Source organism: Muntiacus reevesi, chromosome 1 (assembly GCF_963930625.1).
Source record: "Muntiacus reevesi chromosome 1, mMunRee1.1, whole genome shotgun sequence".
Classification (NCBI taxonomy): domain Eukaryota; kingdom Metazoa; phylum Chordata; class Mammalia; order Artiodactyla; family Cervidae; genus Muntiacus; species Muntiacus reevesi.
This window is the reverse complement of record NC_089249.1, coordinates 173,766,522-173,783,235: the sequence shown is the minus strand read 5'-3', so window position 1 is coordinate 173,783,235 and position 16,714 is coordinate 173,766,522. Positions and strand designations below refer to the sequence as shown.

Here is a 16,714-nt window from a genome sequence, read left to right as displayed (position 1 = left end):
GTGTGGTAAGTTCTTTGTCAAGTTGCTCTAAAATAACTAATGCCTATCTTTCAGCTAAAAAAAAATCCATTTCTTAAAAGCAGCAATGATTTACTTTGAATTAAGTTTGCTGGGTTGGAATTCTTCCTATGAGACAGTTCTATGAACAACAGGGCAGAAATCACTCTTGCTGGACCCCCGCTGATGACACTGTCCAGGGCTTAGCTGAGGGCCCCACACAGCCGGGAGCCCTGTGGCCAGGAGGGGCCTCCTTCCCCTAAGTGGTGCTGGGCTCCGGCGGATGTCATATTCCCACTTTTGAGTCCCTACTTGTTTTTGTTTTTAATTAATTTATTTTAATTGGAGGATAATGACAATACCGTGACGGTTTTTGCCATACATCAACATGAGTCGACCACGGGCATATATGTGTCCCCCCTGCCCCCAATCTTGAATCCCCCACCTGCCCGCCTCCGCACCCTATCCCTCTGGGTTGTCCCAGAGCACTGGCTTTGGGTGCCCTGCTTCATGCACTGAACTTGCACTGTTCAAGTCTCTACCTGTATTCCAAGAAGGATGGAAAATCTACCGGGCTCCCTGAATGGCAATGCACCCAGTGTAGGCTGATTACCCGGTTGTAATAAACCAAGGGTGCGACCATGGAAAAAGGATTTCGTTTGTGCCTCCCAGTCACCCAACAGCAAGACTCTTAAAGAGAAGGCAACTGGACATTGCGAACTCCATCCCTTGGCTGAGGCCCACGACATAACATCTCCTGCAGATGTGATAAGGTTTATAATGGCTTTGGTGTGTTTTCTGTTTGTTAACAAACAAGACATTTTCCTTAGGACAGGAAGTGGCGGTTAAGCTCCAAAGAGCACAAATCGCAAGATGACGTTCAAACCCCAAATCTCACATAGCCCACACGACTTCAAATTGTCAGGACTCTTTCCTCATCCTACTTGCCTGGTAAGTTCCCACCCTTTCTTCCCACACCCATGGACATTCCCTGGAAGCCTTGTCCCACCTCCTGGGGTGCAGCCAAGCGCATCACCTTGGGCCTTCACACCCCCTTACCTGCCCCGACTTTGGGACTGCACTGATTCATCTACGCATCTCTCCCACCACCCAGAGGCTGAGATTCCGGAAGGCAGGGATAACACCTCGTATTTTTGCTCCCCCAGAGTGCAGGACAGTGACCAGCACGCATTAGAAACTTCATACATGCTTGTTGATTTGGATAAATAAATGGAGAGACGTGGCATGATGGTTAGAAGGGGAAGTGGAAAGTTGTTGAAAGGGTGACTGCCTTGCATAGAAATTCTGGAGGTCAGGAACTTGGGATTCACACAATGCACAATCCCTGGCATGGGACAGATACTCAATAAGTACTTTTTGAACAACAACAACAAAAAGATTAATGATGACATCAGCTTTTTATTCACTATAGAAAAACTTTTTTTCTTGGGCACTTTTCTCTCTTCCCATAAAGTTAGCACACCATCCTGAAAGGCAAAATTCATATATCTCTTGAAAGGAAGGTCAGTAGGCCAGGAGATCCCATAGGGTAACCTTATCTGCTTCCTGGAGTGAACTAATGTCTCTGTTACGAGAAAGCCCAGTTTTACTTTGATTAGTAACAACAGCTGACATTTGTGTGGTGTTTGTGAGTTTCCGCAGTACCTGCCATCACACCTCTGTGACGGAGGCAGGCCAGGCCGGATCAGCCTCACGGAAAGCGCAGTTACCTACCCAGCACCTCGCAGCAACTGGCGGTAGAACACAGGCTGGCGGACCCCAAATTCTATCTCCTTTTTATTAGCCTCCTTTTGCCAACAATGTCATTCACACCGTGGAATGATGGGGTCAGCATCATTCCTCTTTAAAAGCATTTAGCATTTCAGAAAGGAAAAAAGGCAGCGTGTTTAAGAGTCAGGGACACACGTTAGGAATGACTACAGCACAGAAATCTATTTTGAGAAAATCGGATGTAAGCTGCAGATAAGAAAGGAAATGACTGAAATCTGTGAAGGGATTCCATTTGTTGGAGGAGTCCGAGTTTGTGGGTAGGAAGACTTTAAGTTCTTCTCACCACCCTTCCCCTGATAAGAAATCACGGAAGGCAAAAGCCAGAGCATGGTTGGCCAAGACTCTTAAACAACAATGAACCACAATACCCTGAAGGGCTTGCGTTGCACCCCGAGGCTGGGAATTTCTCAACACATCTATTTTGAGAAACACTGAAACACTGATTTTCTCTGACGATGAACGAAAGACAAATTCTCCTTTAAAAGAGAATGCAAAAAACCAGAGCTGTGTTGAAGAAGACATAACAGTGACAATACAAAACCAAGAGAGTCTGAAATTTTGTGCAGGTCCAATGGTTTCCTTTAAATCTTGCTCCAAACTGGTATTTCCATTTTTCTATACACATTTACGACAAATTAGTTAGGACTAATCCATGACACTCTAACAGTGAATTGATGTTTTTCAGAGGGCCCTTAAATCCTCCATCACGTGTAAGATGCAACTTTCAACCGCCCAGCCCCGGAAAAGCCTAGGGGTCCATGCATCTGTGACTCAAAGAGCCCCAGTTTGCTTGTGGGCAGTCCTGGGACCCAAGGGTGTAGGGGGAACAAGCACCCACGAAGACATGAGAGTGTGTCCCTCAGCCTACAGCCTAATGGGCGAAGCCTCCACTTAACCCGAGAAGCTCAGCACTGTCTCCCACATCGGGGCCACCCATTGCTGGAGTCGGGCCGGATCTCTTCGGCAGGTCGGCTGTGAGCTTACCTGAATTTGGTGAAATGTGCAAGCTGCTCATGTCCTTGGACAGGCCGTTGGTTTTCGGGCTGGAGATGGGTGCGCAGGCCGACGTGGCTCGGGGGGGCCTCTTCCCTGGGACTTTCACAGTGGTTCTCAGAAGATCAATCTCTTTACCGTGAACATTCTGCATGTAATCCTGTTCAAAACGTTAAACATCCAAGAGAGATTAAAAGGGAGACCTTCTACAATCTAGGACAAAAGGTTCTATGAGACATCATGAGTCGTCATCCTATGACCCTTCCTCGGTGGTGAGCGCTTTAAAAAATAAGGAGGCTTTGATCTGTCTTGTCCTGCTGGCGTCATCATTACACTGAAACCAGCTCTGCCTCTGTGTCCTGAACTAGCCCAGCCCTGGAGATAGAGGAGACGCAGTAGACGCTTCTATGCAGGAGGATAAAGAAAATAAATACAGACATGAAATCCTACTCTGTGAGTTGATACTTATCAGATGGCACGTGAGGAGCCTGGGCTCTTCCTGTGAGTTGCAGGGAAAATTCCATGGAGTAGGAACTATTTTGTAATAACCTTTTTGTCTCTGATGGCGACACCCCAGAATGTCTAGCTAAGACTGAAGTTGTCTGCTGGGAACTCAGGTAAACACTCTAAGAGGCCAAGTGTTTTGTTCAGGAAGATGTCTGAGGGGTCAGTGGTAGGGTGCTGAAAAAACATGGAGGTCCCTGGTGGATGTACAAGAGCTGGATGTTCAAACAGAAAGCACATCATTTATATTCAGTATGAGGTTTCTTCAAGGGATTCACTGTACTCAGAAGCAGTGTCTTTCTGTCTGTCTTGGAGGTGAATGACTAGCAGTTATCATGAAACTAAAGAGAAGTCTAGGTACACAGTGAGTTCTCTGGGCCGTCATCCAACTCCATGTGGAGGAAAACAACACTTAGGAGTCAGCTGATGGACGGGGAGAGAGGAGATGGCGACTGAGAGCCAGGGTGAGGGGTCTCTCGGCACAGTAGGACTTATTGATCTTTTCATGCATTTTTATGGGCAATAAGCCCCCTTGTCTCTGCAGACATATCATTAAACCAACATCACACACTGAGAAATGATGCAGTCTATCTAAATCACTGTTGGGTAAATAATATTTCAAGTGTTTTAAGACTAATCAGGGAAGGAAATGAACAGATTCCTTCCTTGGCAGGCAGATTCCTTCCTTTGTGTGTGTTTGCCAAGTCGCTTCAGTCGTATCCAACTCTGTGCGACCCCATGGACTGTAGCCCGCCAGGCTCCGCTGTCCATGGGATTCTCCAGGCCAGAATACTGGAGTGGGGTTGCCGCTTCCTCTTCCAAGGGATCTTCCCGACCCAGGGATTGAACCCATGTCTCTTATGTCTCCCGCACTGGCAGGCGGGTTCTATTTACCACCAGTGCCACCTGGCAAGTCTGGCAGAGAATCCTGGGGGCATTCGTTTTATGATATCAAAGAAAAACCAATACATGTGTATTTAGTATAAGCAATCAAGTTCAAGTCAATCTAATTTTAGAAGAACTACCAAAGGAGCCAGTATGTGGGCTGCAAGGGACCCAGGGAGACGGGAGCAGCGAGCTGTTTCCTTATAGCTGCCGGTCAACAGGGTCAGTAGATGCAGGGAGAGAAGGTGATGGTCTAGCAGCAAACTGCACAGTCTGAGGGACCAGGAAAGTCGGTCAAGGTGTGTGACGGACGCTCGAGAGGAGACACAATGTACTAGGGAAGCCAAGAGAAGGACCCCACTGGCTTCTTTTAATTGCAAGACAAGGTCAATATTTCAGGAGGTGAATCAGCTGAGAAGCAGGGACTGGTCTATCCAAAAGTAGGAAGTTTTCTGATAGAAATTATGGCCCAAGAAAGAATCCAAAGTCCAAGATTCCAACACAGGGAAAGAACCCAAACTGAGTTGTCAGGACAGACAGAGCCGTCCTCTCTCAGCCATATGCAGAAGGGAGGACCAGCTAAGCGTTACACCTCCCCCTGGAATTATGCAGTTGAGAGTCATGGCCACATGGGGGCCACCCCAAACTCAGGAAAGGGGCTGGGAGAATTCTCAACACAGGAGGAGGAAGTGCTGGAAGAGAAACTCCATCACACGAGGGGAGCCTGTGATGAGAATACAGAACCCCAGAAGGTTCGGCAAGCACCAGCCCAGCAAGAGAAGATGCAACGGGGTCACAGGCGACCGCCCAAGGACAGACCTCACACGGCCAATTCTTAGCATAGAACAGAAGCTCCAAAAGCCACAGCTGGGCTCAGGAGGAACGTGGGACTGTAGACAGAAAAAGGATCAGGGGCTGCACCACAGCGGGGGTGATCTCAGACCAGCTCCTCCAGGGAGGGGCGAGGCTGGGCCTTCCTCAGTGATGATAAACCATCCGGATGGAAGCACCTGCACCGGCTTGGACGCTGTCAGTCGGGGAAGCCGGGCCATAGGCGCTGATGCCCCTGGGGCTGGACCAACTGGGCATGTCATCTCCCATCTCTTGGTGGGGGGGGGACATCTGCCAGGGTTGGCCATGGGCATGTTGGAAGGAGAGTCATCGTGGGTTTCAGGAAGGGAGATGCTGTGTCCAACTGGGAGCAGACTAAAGACTCCCCTTGAAAGTTAAGATGCTTAGAAACTGCTAGAACCTGCCCCCCCCCACCCCCGACATCTACCACAAATATTATTTGCTATGAAAAAATTGTGACTTCAAAGGGATGAGGACAAAGGATAGAAAGAAAGTGGTTATCCTTAAATTAGGCTGAAGGGTAAGGCAGACGGGAGGAAACACCGAGGTCTCGTGATGCAGCTCATCAAGAGGATGGCGAACAAAAAACACATGGAAGAAGTGACCTTCAGTCAGCACAGGACCAAGGGTCAAGGGCATTGTGAAAAAAAAGGTTGTTCTCAAGCAGTTTGCATTTACTTCCCTTGATACCTACTGAAGAGGGGCAAGCCTCAAGTTTCAAAACCAAAGTTAGGACTTGTAAATAATGAATTCCTTCTTGCATAGTTACTCCTTTAAAAATATCAACTTGCTATAACTTTCTTCTTTAATGCCAATTCTTAACAAATTAAAATACAATAACAGGAGTGTAATTGAGCATTTATGGCTTATGGGCTCTGAAATGAGCCTAATCAGAGAGTGACTAAGCCTCAGCACGGCCTCCTTTTTAATAGGCATGTTTTAACATACAATAACCAGGATATTTTACTTAAAATTATTATAGAAATGTACCAAGTGCCAGCTCTCCAGATCTGAATGCGGCGAAGGGGCCCATTTATCTTTGGCTCAGCACGGGCTGAGGGAATCTGTTTTTCCTGCCTGGGTTAGGCACTTCAAAGCACAGAAGAATTAGTTCTTAAGAAATTCAGAGGGTAAGTTTGGCAGTTCCTAAATTTCAAGCCTCGAACATTGCTAAAACCTTTACAAGATGCATTTCCTAGTCCACACAAGTCTTTCAGCTTGGTGTTTTCAGAAACAGGTGGATACCTGAATCAGTGGCTTCTAGCTTCTCCCAAGAGAAACCACACGGGAGTTTTCTGGTTTTGAAAGAATTACCCTTTTCATCTGGCCCCAGCTTGGGACTTGAGGAATTGAAGCTACAACCTCTAAATAATGTCGCCTCTTTAGAAGTGGGACGTGGCGCACAGTGGTCCAAAGTAGGGACCTCGCAGGGTGAAATAAAGCCTGCGAGCTTGATTTTGATATGCAAATGTTCCAGATACATCGCTTCCCGTGTTCCTGGTAGAAAAATGCTGATCGAGGATAAAAGGGGAAAAAACCCTTTAACAAGGCATGAGGGTAATTCAAAGCCAAGTACTTTTAAACAGCACTTAACAAGTCCCTGGGGCCCACTCAAGAGCCCAGCCCCGCAGAGGTGCCATCTCCTGCCCCTCAACAGCTTGAAAAAGTAGTAATTGCAAACCTATTTGCATTTTTCTTCTCAAGTTGTCCGTGCTCGTCGCCTGGATTATTTTTTGCAAGCAGGCGCCGGAGCGGAGGGACCCATCCCCAACCGGGTGGATGGAGCTCGGTAACCGCGCCTGGCGCCCCCCTGCCACCCGGCTCCCGCACCTTTGCCATCCCTTGTTTTTTACATTTTCCTCCTAATTATGTTGCATCTATTGCCGTACACTTAATTAGCTGCATTAATGTGATTTCTTTTCACATAGTCAAGCAATTAAGAGCTATGATTGAGTTTCATTCAATTAGCCTCAACAAACATGCTAATTGATGTCCCAGATGCAAATGAGGTACAGTGAGGGAACCTGCTAGCAACTGAGAACGTGTCAGGGACCCGCAGCTTCCAGCTTGCTGACGGCAGCGTGGCTCCACGTGGCTCCCACCTTCCTCGGGCCGCCTCTGGAGACGGTGCGGAGCCCTGAGCACCGCGGTGGGTGTACCAGATCCCTCCTGACTGGAGCGTTAATGAACGCGCCGCGGTAACGGTTTTGTCCTATCTCATGGTTACAACTTTCCAGGACAGGAAGGTCATCACTGAAGAGCACTAAGTTCCAGCCAGGAAACTGGTGTTAAGTCCCTATCAAAAAAAAAAAAAAAAAACCAAACCACCTTCTGGGAGTTTTCCCCATGCAGCCAAGGGAACAGTGTGTGAGTCTCGTCTTGGCCATCCCAGAGTCCTCTATGTGTGTGATGGCCTACAGTTCTCAGTAAATGGTGAGTTCATCTTAGTCAGCTTGGGGGCATTTGGCCCTTGAAGTTAAGTTCAAAATACAGCAATCCATCAATAGTCCCTAAAAATACTCTTACTATATTGATTCTCACTGCTTCCCATCCCTTTGTTACCTTTGGCTGTCTGGTGAAAGATGGTTTGCCTCATGTGTTCATAGGGTACCAAAAAGCAGTTTAACAAGATCTCAGAGCGAAACCCAAATGCATCCATGATGTGATTGGCATCTCAAACTTAGATCATCAGAATAAAACGCATAGCTCTGAAATGCAATCAACATCACTCCAATTTCACATATACTTTTTAAAGGTATTAAGACTATTCGTTTCCATAATTACATGATGGAAAAAATTACAGGAGTCTGTGTTCCAATTAGGTTTTCTCAGTAAGTTCTGGTTCCTAACTGTACATAAAATGTTGAGAAATTTACAATTTTCTATTACTATCTAGCATGTTGTCTAAGTGAGATAACCGTTAGGACAGACCAATGCTTTGCTTTGGTCTTTGTGTCATGGCTAATCTAATCAAGCATTTTCTCCTTGCATAATCTAAGTTCAGCAATCCTCCAAGTGTGGTCTTCAACACCCTATCAGGGAATTCACAAGTTCAACACTATTTTCAAAACAACCCCAAGACATCGTTTGCTTTTTTCCCTGTGTTGAAATTTGCTTTGATGGTGCAAAAGCGGTGTGAGTAATAAATACTGATGACTTCTCAGCATGGAGCAAGACCATGGTAAACAGGTTGTGCTTTGCACATTGTCTTTATTTTACTGATTCCTATGCTTTCAAAATAAAAACAAAAATCAGTTCCATCCAAGGATGTTCTTAAGAAACCAAAACCTACCGATTAAAAGCAACTGTAACCCCTGAGCCTTTAAATTTCTCGGGTGGTGCCACGGCAAGTACACTCCAGGGCTTCTGCTGCACTTTGAAAGCAGGAATGCTCTTCCCGAAGTGTTTCATTCACAAGCTAAATTTGTCACTTGTTTGCTGGGGCAACACTTCTACTTGAAAGAAGGACTATGTCAGACACTAACTGTGGTGATTCAGTCTTGGGTGCTTGGCAGATATTTTCTTGAAAATGAACAAAGTAAGTACTGCAAAGAAAGCAGCTGACAGTATTTGTGAACAGTGATAGAATTTGAGCTTTCTAGTGATGATGTGAAAACTTGAAACTTGTAACTCTCACCATGAGATTGATACCTTCCAAATACCCAGACTTTTTTCTGACAAGACTGGTGGTGATATTAATGAATGTGATTTGGGTGGTATTACAAGACCCTGATTTAGAAAAGGCAGAGGGACTAGAGACCAAATTGCCAACATCCATGGATCATCAAAAAAGCAAGAGAGTGCCAGAAAAACATTTACTTCTGATTCATTGGCTACATTAAAGCCTTTGACTGTGGATCACAGGAAACTGTGAAAAATTATCAAACAGATGGAAATACCAGACCACCTGACCTGCTTCCTGAGAAACCTGTATGCAGGTCAAGAAGCAACAGTTAGAACCAGACATGAAACAACAGACCGGTTAAAAATTGGGAAAGGAGTACATCAAGGCTGCATATTGTCACCCTGCTTATTTGACTTATATGCAGAGTACATCATGAGAGGTGCCAGGCTGGATGAATCACAAGCTGGAATCAAGACTGCCAGGAGAAAGATCAACAATCTCAGATATTCAGATGACACCACCCTCATGGCAGAAATCGGAGAGGAACTAAAGAGCCTCTTGAAGAAGGTGAAAGAGGAGGGTGAAAAAGTTGGCTTAAAACTCAACACTCAAAAAATTAAGATCATGGCATCCAGTCCCATCACTTCAAGGCAAGTAGATGGGGAGAAATGGAAACTGGTTGATTTAAAAGACGCTTGCTCCTTGGAATAAAAGCTAGGAGAAACCTAGACAGTGTATTAATAGGCAGAGACATCACTTTGCTGACAAAGGTCTGTGTGGTCAAAGCTATAGTTTTTCCAGTAGTCATGTACAGATGTGAGTGTTGGATCATAAAGAAGGCTGAGTGTTGAAGAATTGATGCGTTTGAACTGTGGCAGTGCTGGAGAAGACTCTTGAGAGTCCCTTGGACCACAAGGAGATCAAACCAGTCAATCCCAAAGGGAATCAACCCTGAATATTCACTGTAAGGACTGATGCTGAAGCTGAAGCTCCAATCCTTTGGCCACCTGATGTGAAGAACCGATTCATTGGAAAAGACCCTGATGCCAAAGACTGAAGGCAGGAGGAGAGGTGGTGACAGAGGATGAGATGGTTGAATGGCATCACTGACTCAATGGACATGAGTTTGTGCAAGCTCTGGGAGATAGTGAAGGACAGGGAAGCCTGGTGTGCTGCAGTCCATGGGGTTGTAAAGAGTCAGACATGGCTTAGCAAGTGAACAACTTGAAGAACTGTATTGCCATTTGGAAATCTGTCTATCTCAGTCAAACAAGCTTTCTCAAATGACTGGTGCTGAATGTCACATGCGTGGATACAAGTTCATTCAAAGTGCAAGACAGGTCATTGAATTTTAAATCAGCAAGGAAGGGAAAATTCATTGAATTCCTAAGCTTTAAGAAACTGTCACGTGTCGAGTTTTGGTGGAGTATCTGAGAAGACCCACAATCTGAAATGGCTATTAAAGTGCTCCTCCCTCAACCCTCCTACACTGTTGGTGGGAATATAAATTGGTGCAGCAGTATGGAAAAGGACAGAGGTTCCCCAGAAAGCTAGAGTTGCTATGTGTTCCAACAATCCCACTCCTAGTCACTCGATCATGTCTGACTCTTTGTGATCCCGTGGACTGTAGCCTGCGAGGCTCCTCTGTCCATGGAATTTCTCAGGAAAGAATAGTGAAGTGGGCTGCTAATTCCTACTCCAGGGGATCCTCCTGGCCCAAGGATCAAACCCCCATCTCCTGTGTCTCCTGCATTGGCAGGCAGATTCTTTATGACTGCGTCACCTGGGAAGCCCAAATATCCAGACAAAATTATAATTCAAAAAGACAAATGCACCACCCCAGTGTTCACTGTAGCGCTACTGACAACAGCCACAACATGGAAACAACGTGAAAGTGCACTGACAGATGAATGGATAAAGTGGGACACACAGACAAAAGACTGCTACTCAGCCACAAGAAAGAAGGAAATAACGCCTCTAGCAGCAACATGGACGAACCCAGAGATTACCATACTGAGTGAAGTAAGCCAGACAGAGAAAGACAAATATCACATGACGTCATTTATATACAGAAATCTAAAACATGACACGAATGACCTCATCTAGGAAACAGACTCACAGCCAAAGAGCACAGGCTTGATGTTGCCAGGGGTGGGAGGGGGCGGGAGAAGGAGGGACTGGGAGTTTGGGGTTAGCAGATTCAAACTGTTATACATAGGAGGGATACGCAACAAGATGCTACTCCACAGCACAGGGACCTATATTCACTATCATATAATAGACAATATGGAAGAGAATATGAAAAAGAATGTATACATGAATCGCTGAATCACTGTGCTGCAGAGGAGAAATTAACACACCACTGTAAATCAACTATGCTTCAAAAACAGAAAATTTTAAAAGCACATAACATTTAAAAAAAACGAACTCCTCCCTCTTCCAACTAAATATCTTTATGAGAGTTTTTTTTTCACATACTTTAAAAGCGCTTTGAAAAAAGGAAAACAATACTGCTCTGCTCACAATTTCCTTTTGTTTTGGAAAATATCTTTTTCCTAAACAGTGTGTGTGGGATAGTATGTAATAGGTGGGTTATTATTATTTTAAATGAATTCTAGAATGTCAAACTTTTTCTGTTCTAATTTCTCCATGACAAACATCAATAGATATAATCCACAGAAACAAAAACTCATTCAGATTCCTCGATTTTTAAGAGAGTATAAGGGCCCTAGAACCATGAGTCCAGCTTAATGTTCACAAACCAGCCAAGGGCTGGGTGTGTGTGATTTTATGCACCCAACTGGGGGACGAGCAGGTACTAGACATGGTCAGCAACCTGTCTGTCTTCTCCTGGAGGAGAGGAATAACTCAGTCTTCCCCATTTTCACAACACTTCACGCATGTCCAGTTTCAAGAGGAACAGAAGTCTGTATAAATCTTATTTTTAAAAACTTTTACTTCTGGGCTCGAAAAAAAAGGTATGTAAGAGAAGCCACTGTCAGATGCCCTGCCATTCCAAAACTCTGCTTAATGCTATTTTCTAAGGAAATTCCTCTATAAAGACACACATAATACCATCCCTTCAAAGAGAGCAGCAAACGCTCAAGTCCGACACATGTGAATAATAAACAATAGCCTCACAGACAGTCACCGGCACAGAGGAGAGTGACACCCTGAAGATACCATGAAGATATTGTAATACTTCGAGAAATCTTCCGATCACATCCATTCAGCTCACACACCTCAAAGAGGACAATTTCTCCTTATTTCCACAGGACCACAGTTACAACAGCAAGGTAGGAGGCAGCTTCAAAGAGAAAGCCTTGGGAGAATCAATTTGGTTTCCCAAGACGGCCAAGAGAATTCCAGAGTCTCACTTCTGGAGCTGCTTCGGAGCGACCACTTGACCAGTGCATAGCCATGTGACCTGTGGCCGCTGCCGGGAGAAGGCAGCCAGCAGACTGGATGTCTCACAGCGACTGAGGCAGAGGCAAAGCTGACGACGCCTGACTCTGAACAAAGGCTTCACTGCGCCCGGGTCATTAACCTACGACCCATCAGCAGAGAAGGCTGGTGAAGCGTCAGGCGAGTGGTGGCACCCTTCCCATATCAAGGGGAGCTCGACACCCTGGGGTAAACCTCCCCAGAGCACAAGCTGTCAGCGCCCAAGTCCATGTTGGGGTCAAGCCCAACATAAGCTCGGGTCGCAGGTTAATACGCACGCATGCTCGGTTGCACAGCTGTGTCTGAATCTCTGTGGCCCCATGGACTGTGGCCCGCCAGGCTTCTCTGTCCTTAGTATTTCCCAGGCAAGAATACTGGGGAGGGTTGCCATTTCCTCCTCCCAGGGATCTTGCTGACCCAGGGACTGAACCCACGTCTCTCCGTCTCCTGTATTGGAAGGTGGATTCTTTACCGCTGAACCACCTGGGAAACAGGTTAATATAACATACTAAATCAAAATAGAAAACTTCCACAATGAATTCTGAATATAATCTTTGTGCTTCTTGATTGTCTCTGTCTTGATTGACCTTGTATATTGAGCTTTACACTGCAAGACAGATTTTTCTCATTTTAAGTTAAATTGAATATTACCCAGTTGTAACCCATGCATGCTCAAACCGAGCCTTACAAAATGAATGTGTTGGATATGCAGGTCTCTTCCAGAGGCAAGCATGAGTGAAAGTTCACTGCAGTGAACTTCAAGGAGCCAGCGCCATTCCTGGCTCTATGAGTATTTTTATAATTAAATATGGCTTGAAACAACTGGACCCGTACTTAGATCTGACAAAGTCTGAGTTATGTAGGAATATTCACCATAATGATAATTAGATCTATCTGAACCTTTTTAAAACTCCAGATTCCTTGGGATGCATTTGCTAGAATGTGAAGCACTTAAAGAAATAGATTTTTTAAAGACAGAAAAAGCACACACAGTTATCTTCCAAGGACACTAATGATAGCTATCTTCTTCTACGTTTTAACCCAACAAGGACAGAAAAATTCCCACTTCAGTTTTTGCCCAACACAAAATTTCTTCTAATTTCAAAACTTTGACTAGGACTGTCTAGAAAAAAAAATGCTTTTTTGCCTCCCTGATGCATCGTTTTGGGAGTGATTCTGTTTTCCTAATGCTATTTACTGCCTACCAAGGTGGTTTACACTAATATAATCAGATTCATTTCAAATGAAGAGCGGTCAATTCACTGACTAATATGGTTCTCTGGTTTTCTAAATTAAGACTCTCTGCAGAAGACAGAGCTTCTCCAGGCCAGAGGATGGCCTCAGAGTAACAGTGCCTGGGAGGCTCTCTGTCTGTTAGGGTTTGTGGACTGTTTCATCATCCCGGGTTCTGATTTCTCATATTTAAAAATAAGGATAATAATTCTTGCTTCAAGCAATTGTTGTCATGATTAACTGAGATAATACATAAATAGCTTGAAAGAATCCCAAAGCCCTTAATAAATGTTGGCTCATACTGCTCATGTCTAATAAAAATACTGAAATATTTGCCCTGTGATTTTATGTGGGCATTTCCAGAAGTATAGGTGTTATCCCCACTGGAGGTAGCCATTCCAACACAATAAGCCATTGGCGGTGACTTGCAATGCTATTTTTCACTTAGCAGGATAGGGGAAAGAAACTGTCCTCTGCAAATGCATGACATTTTCTACTTTTTCTTCCCTTTCTCCTTTTTTCTTTCCTTTCTTTTTTTTTGTGGGGGGGAGTCATGGGGTGGGGGAGACATGTAGAGGGTAGTCAGACATTTTTATTGCAAAACGCCGTCTGGAAAAGATGCAAAACAAAATTGCTAAAAATGCAAGGGAGAAAAATACGGGAGAAAAACAAAAGGCCCCCTTCCCCTTGCTTATTGAGTTCAAAGGCATAACAGGCAAGCGCCCTGCAGCCAATGGGAAGCTACACTAATTTTAAAGCCATAAAACGCTATCAAGTGCCCTGCGGGGCAGGGCTACACTGAAGCTCGTGGCACCTAAATAAGATGCGGTTCATTTACTTCGCAGCTTAGCCTAATGTAATCATCAGCGGATTCTTAGCCTAGAGTTGTAACAGGCAAATAGCCGCTGCGGCAGAGGCGGCACTCCCAGCCATCGACGGGGACGCCGCTAGATTGCTGTTGATTAGAAAATTTTTCAGTTTTGACAAGCACTTAATGAACATAAATCGCACCTTGATTGGTTTCCATTTGGGGCCACGGGCACACCTGAGAAGAAGCCATCCTCTGAGTCTGCATCGCTCCCTTCCTCCCAACACCTTAGCAACCGGCCGGCAACCGGGTTAGAACCGGAGCAGCACACATTTATGAAGTCTAATGACGAAACCCCATCTCTCGGCAGCAGGGAGAGAACATTCCCGAGCTGTCCCTCACGTCTGAGCTCTCCCACTGAGAGTTCTCCACAGCGACTTGCTGCCAGTGAAGAAAATGGATGCATTTGATTTATCTACCTTTGGTAAGGATTTCCAGCCACAATTAGTAACCCTCACAGGGTCCCAGTGGAAAACAGAGCGAGCTGTTGCTGTTGTTGTTTTACTTGCTAAGATGTATCCAGCTCTTTTGCAACCCCGCTGACTGTAGCCCGCCAGGCTCCTCTGTCCATGGGATTCTCCAGGCAGGAATACTGGAGTGGGTTGCCATTTCATCCTCCAGGTGATCTTCCCGACTCAGGGATTGAACCCGCATCTCCTGCATTAGCAGGCAGATTCTTTACCACTGCAGCCCCTGGGAAGCCCTGCAGATTGGGTATAAGGATGAAATATGCTGTGTACTGATGAGGCAATGTCCCATGGATTCCTCTAGAAGCTTTACTCAAACTCACAAGCTATTATAAAAACATATATATATACTTTTTTTTTTTAAAGCAAGAAGGCAGAAGAGTTTTTTGATGTAGAAAAAAATATGTTAGGCAGGATCTACCCTATCTGATAGCTTAATTTCTATAGAGACAGGAAGAATTTCTCTGATCTTGGGCTACTTACGGTCACTCTGTTCTCAACATCAAGACAATGTGTACCATGGTAAGCCAGCTTTTTGGCCATTTTTTTCCCCCTGTAAATCTAAACACTTTCAAACCCTGAGGGCTATATAAATAAACGAGGAATTTCTTAGAGCAGACTTTGATAAAGAATCTAACATTTTTGTGTAAGTGTAAAAGGTATGAGTTTTTCAGTGGTCACTCTTGCCAACAATAGTTGTAGATATTTCTTGAAAATATTTATTCTACTGTGATAGTGTCATTCCATGGGTCTGAAAGCCTGATACACAGGAGAAATGATTTCTCATACTAATCGGAGAAATGATTTCTCATACTATCTAAAACTCGAATGAATGCCAGAAGTATTTCCTAGACTACCCAAAGAACAGAGAGAGGAAGCTTCCCTCACCTTCGGAGGGCATTCGGCAAACACAGAGAGCCCACGCGCACAGGGCTTTGTGGGTGTTTTCATACCACGTGGGTTCCAGGCCATCATGCAGGCTATTAGGACTCCAGAACCCTCCTTGTTCATGAAGGGCCCAGCCAGTTTCTCTGGTATTCCTCAACCAGGGCCTTGGTTAATGTCTGGCATCTTTAAATTCAGCTATTCTCAACAGTTCTCCCACCTTGCAGTTTTTAACATTAAAACTTCAAGCTCCAAAGAGGTATCTGTACACCTATCAAACTCCAATACTTTGGCTACCTGATGTGAAGAGTGGACTCACTGGAGAAGACCCTGATGCTGGGAAAGGCTGAAGGCAAAAGGCAGAAGTGGTGGCAGAGGATGAGATGGGGAGAGAGCATCACAGACTCAGTGGACATGCGTTTAAGCAAACTCACGGGAGATAGTGAACGGCAGGGAAGCCTGGCGTGCCTGCAGTGCATGGGTCACAAAGAGCCAGACATGACTCAGCAACTGAACAACAACATTCACAGTAGCCAAGGAGGGAAGGAAGCCAAGTGTCGACCCACAAATGAATGGACACACAGAATGTGGTGTGCATACTGGGGACTGGTTCCAGGACTCCCAATAACAAAACCCACAGATGCTCAAGGCCCTTAAATAAAATGGCAGAGTATCTGCATATAACTTATACAGATTGCTGTGCTTAGTCACTCTGTCGTGTCCAACTCTTTGCGACCCCATGGGCTGTAGTCACCAGGCTCCTCTGTCCATGGGATTCTCCAAGCGAGAATACTGGAGTGGGTTGCCATGCCCTCCTCCGGGGGATCGTGCCAACCCAGGGATCAGACCCAGGTCTCCTGCATTGTAGGTGGATTCTTTATCATCTGAGCCACCAGGGAAGCCCCTGTAACCTTTATCTTCCTGTAAATCATCTCTAGACTATTCCTAATACCTAATATGATATAAATGCTATGTAAATAGTTGCTAGCGTGTGAGAAATTCAAGCTTTGCTTTCTGGAACTCTGGATTTTTCCCCCAGCTATTTTTGATCTGCAGTTGGCTGAGTTGTGGGCTGTACACACCCAACGGTACTGTATGTATATACAGTGGATTATTAGTCAGCCTTAAGAAGGAGAGAAAGGCTACACCCTAGATGAACCTTGAAGGCAG

The 16,714-nt window shown here is 45.2% G+C and overlaps 1 protein-coding gene across 7 annotated transcripts in view; it reads right to left on the bottom strand.

The window, feature by feature from the left end:
* Nucleotides 1-16,714, bottom strand: part of AGAP1 (ArfGAP with GTPase domain, ankyrin repeat and PH domain 1) — a 567,532-nt gene that overhangs the window by 182,721 nt on the left and 368,097 nt on the right. For all 7 annotated transcript variants that reach the window (XM_065917019.1, XM_065917020.1, XM_065917018.1 and 4 more), the window contains exon 11: nucleotides 2,773-2,941. In XM_065917019.1, coding sequence (XP_065773091.1) covers nucleotides 2,773-2,941 — 169 coding nt within the window. The remainder of the gene's footprint in view (nucleotides 1-2,772; nucleotides 2,942-16,714) is intronic.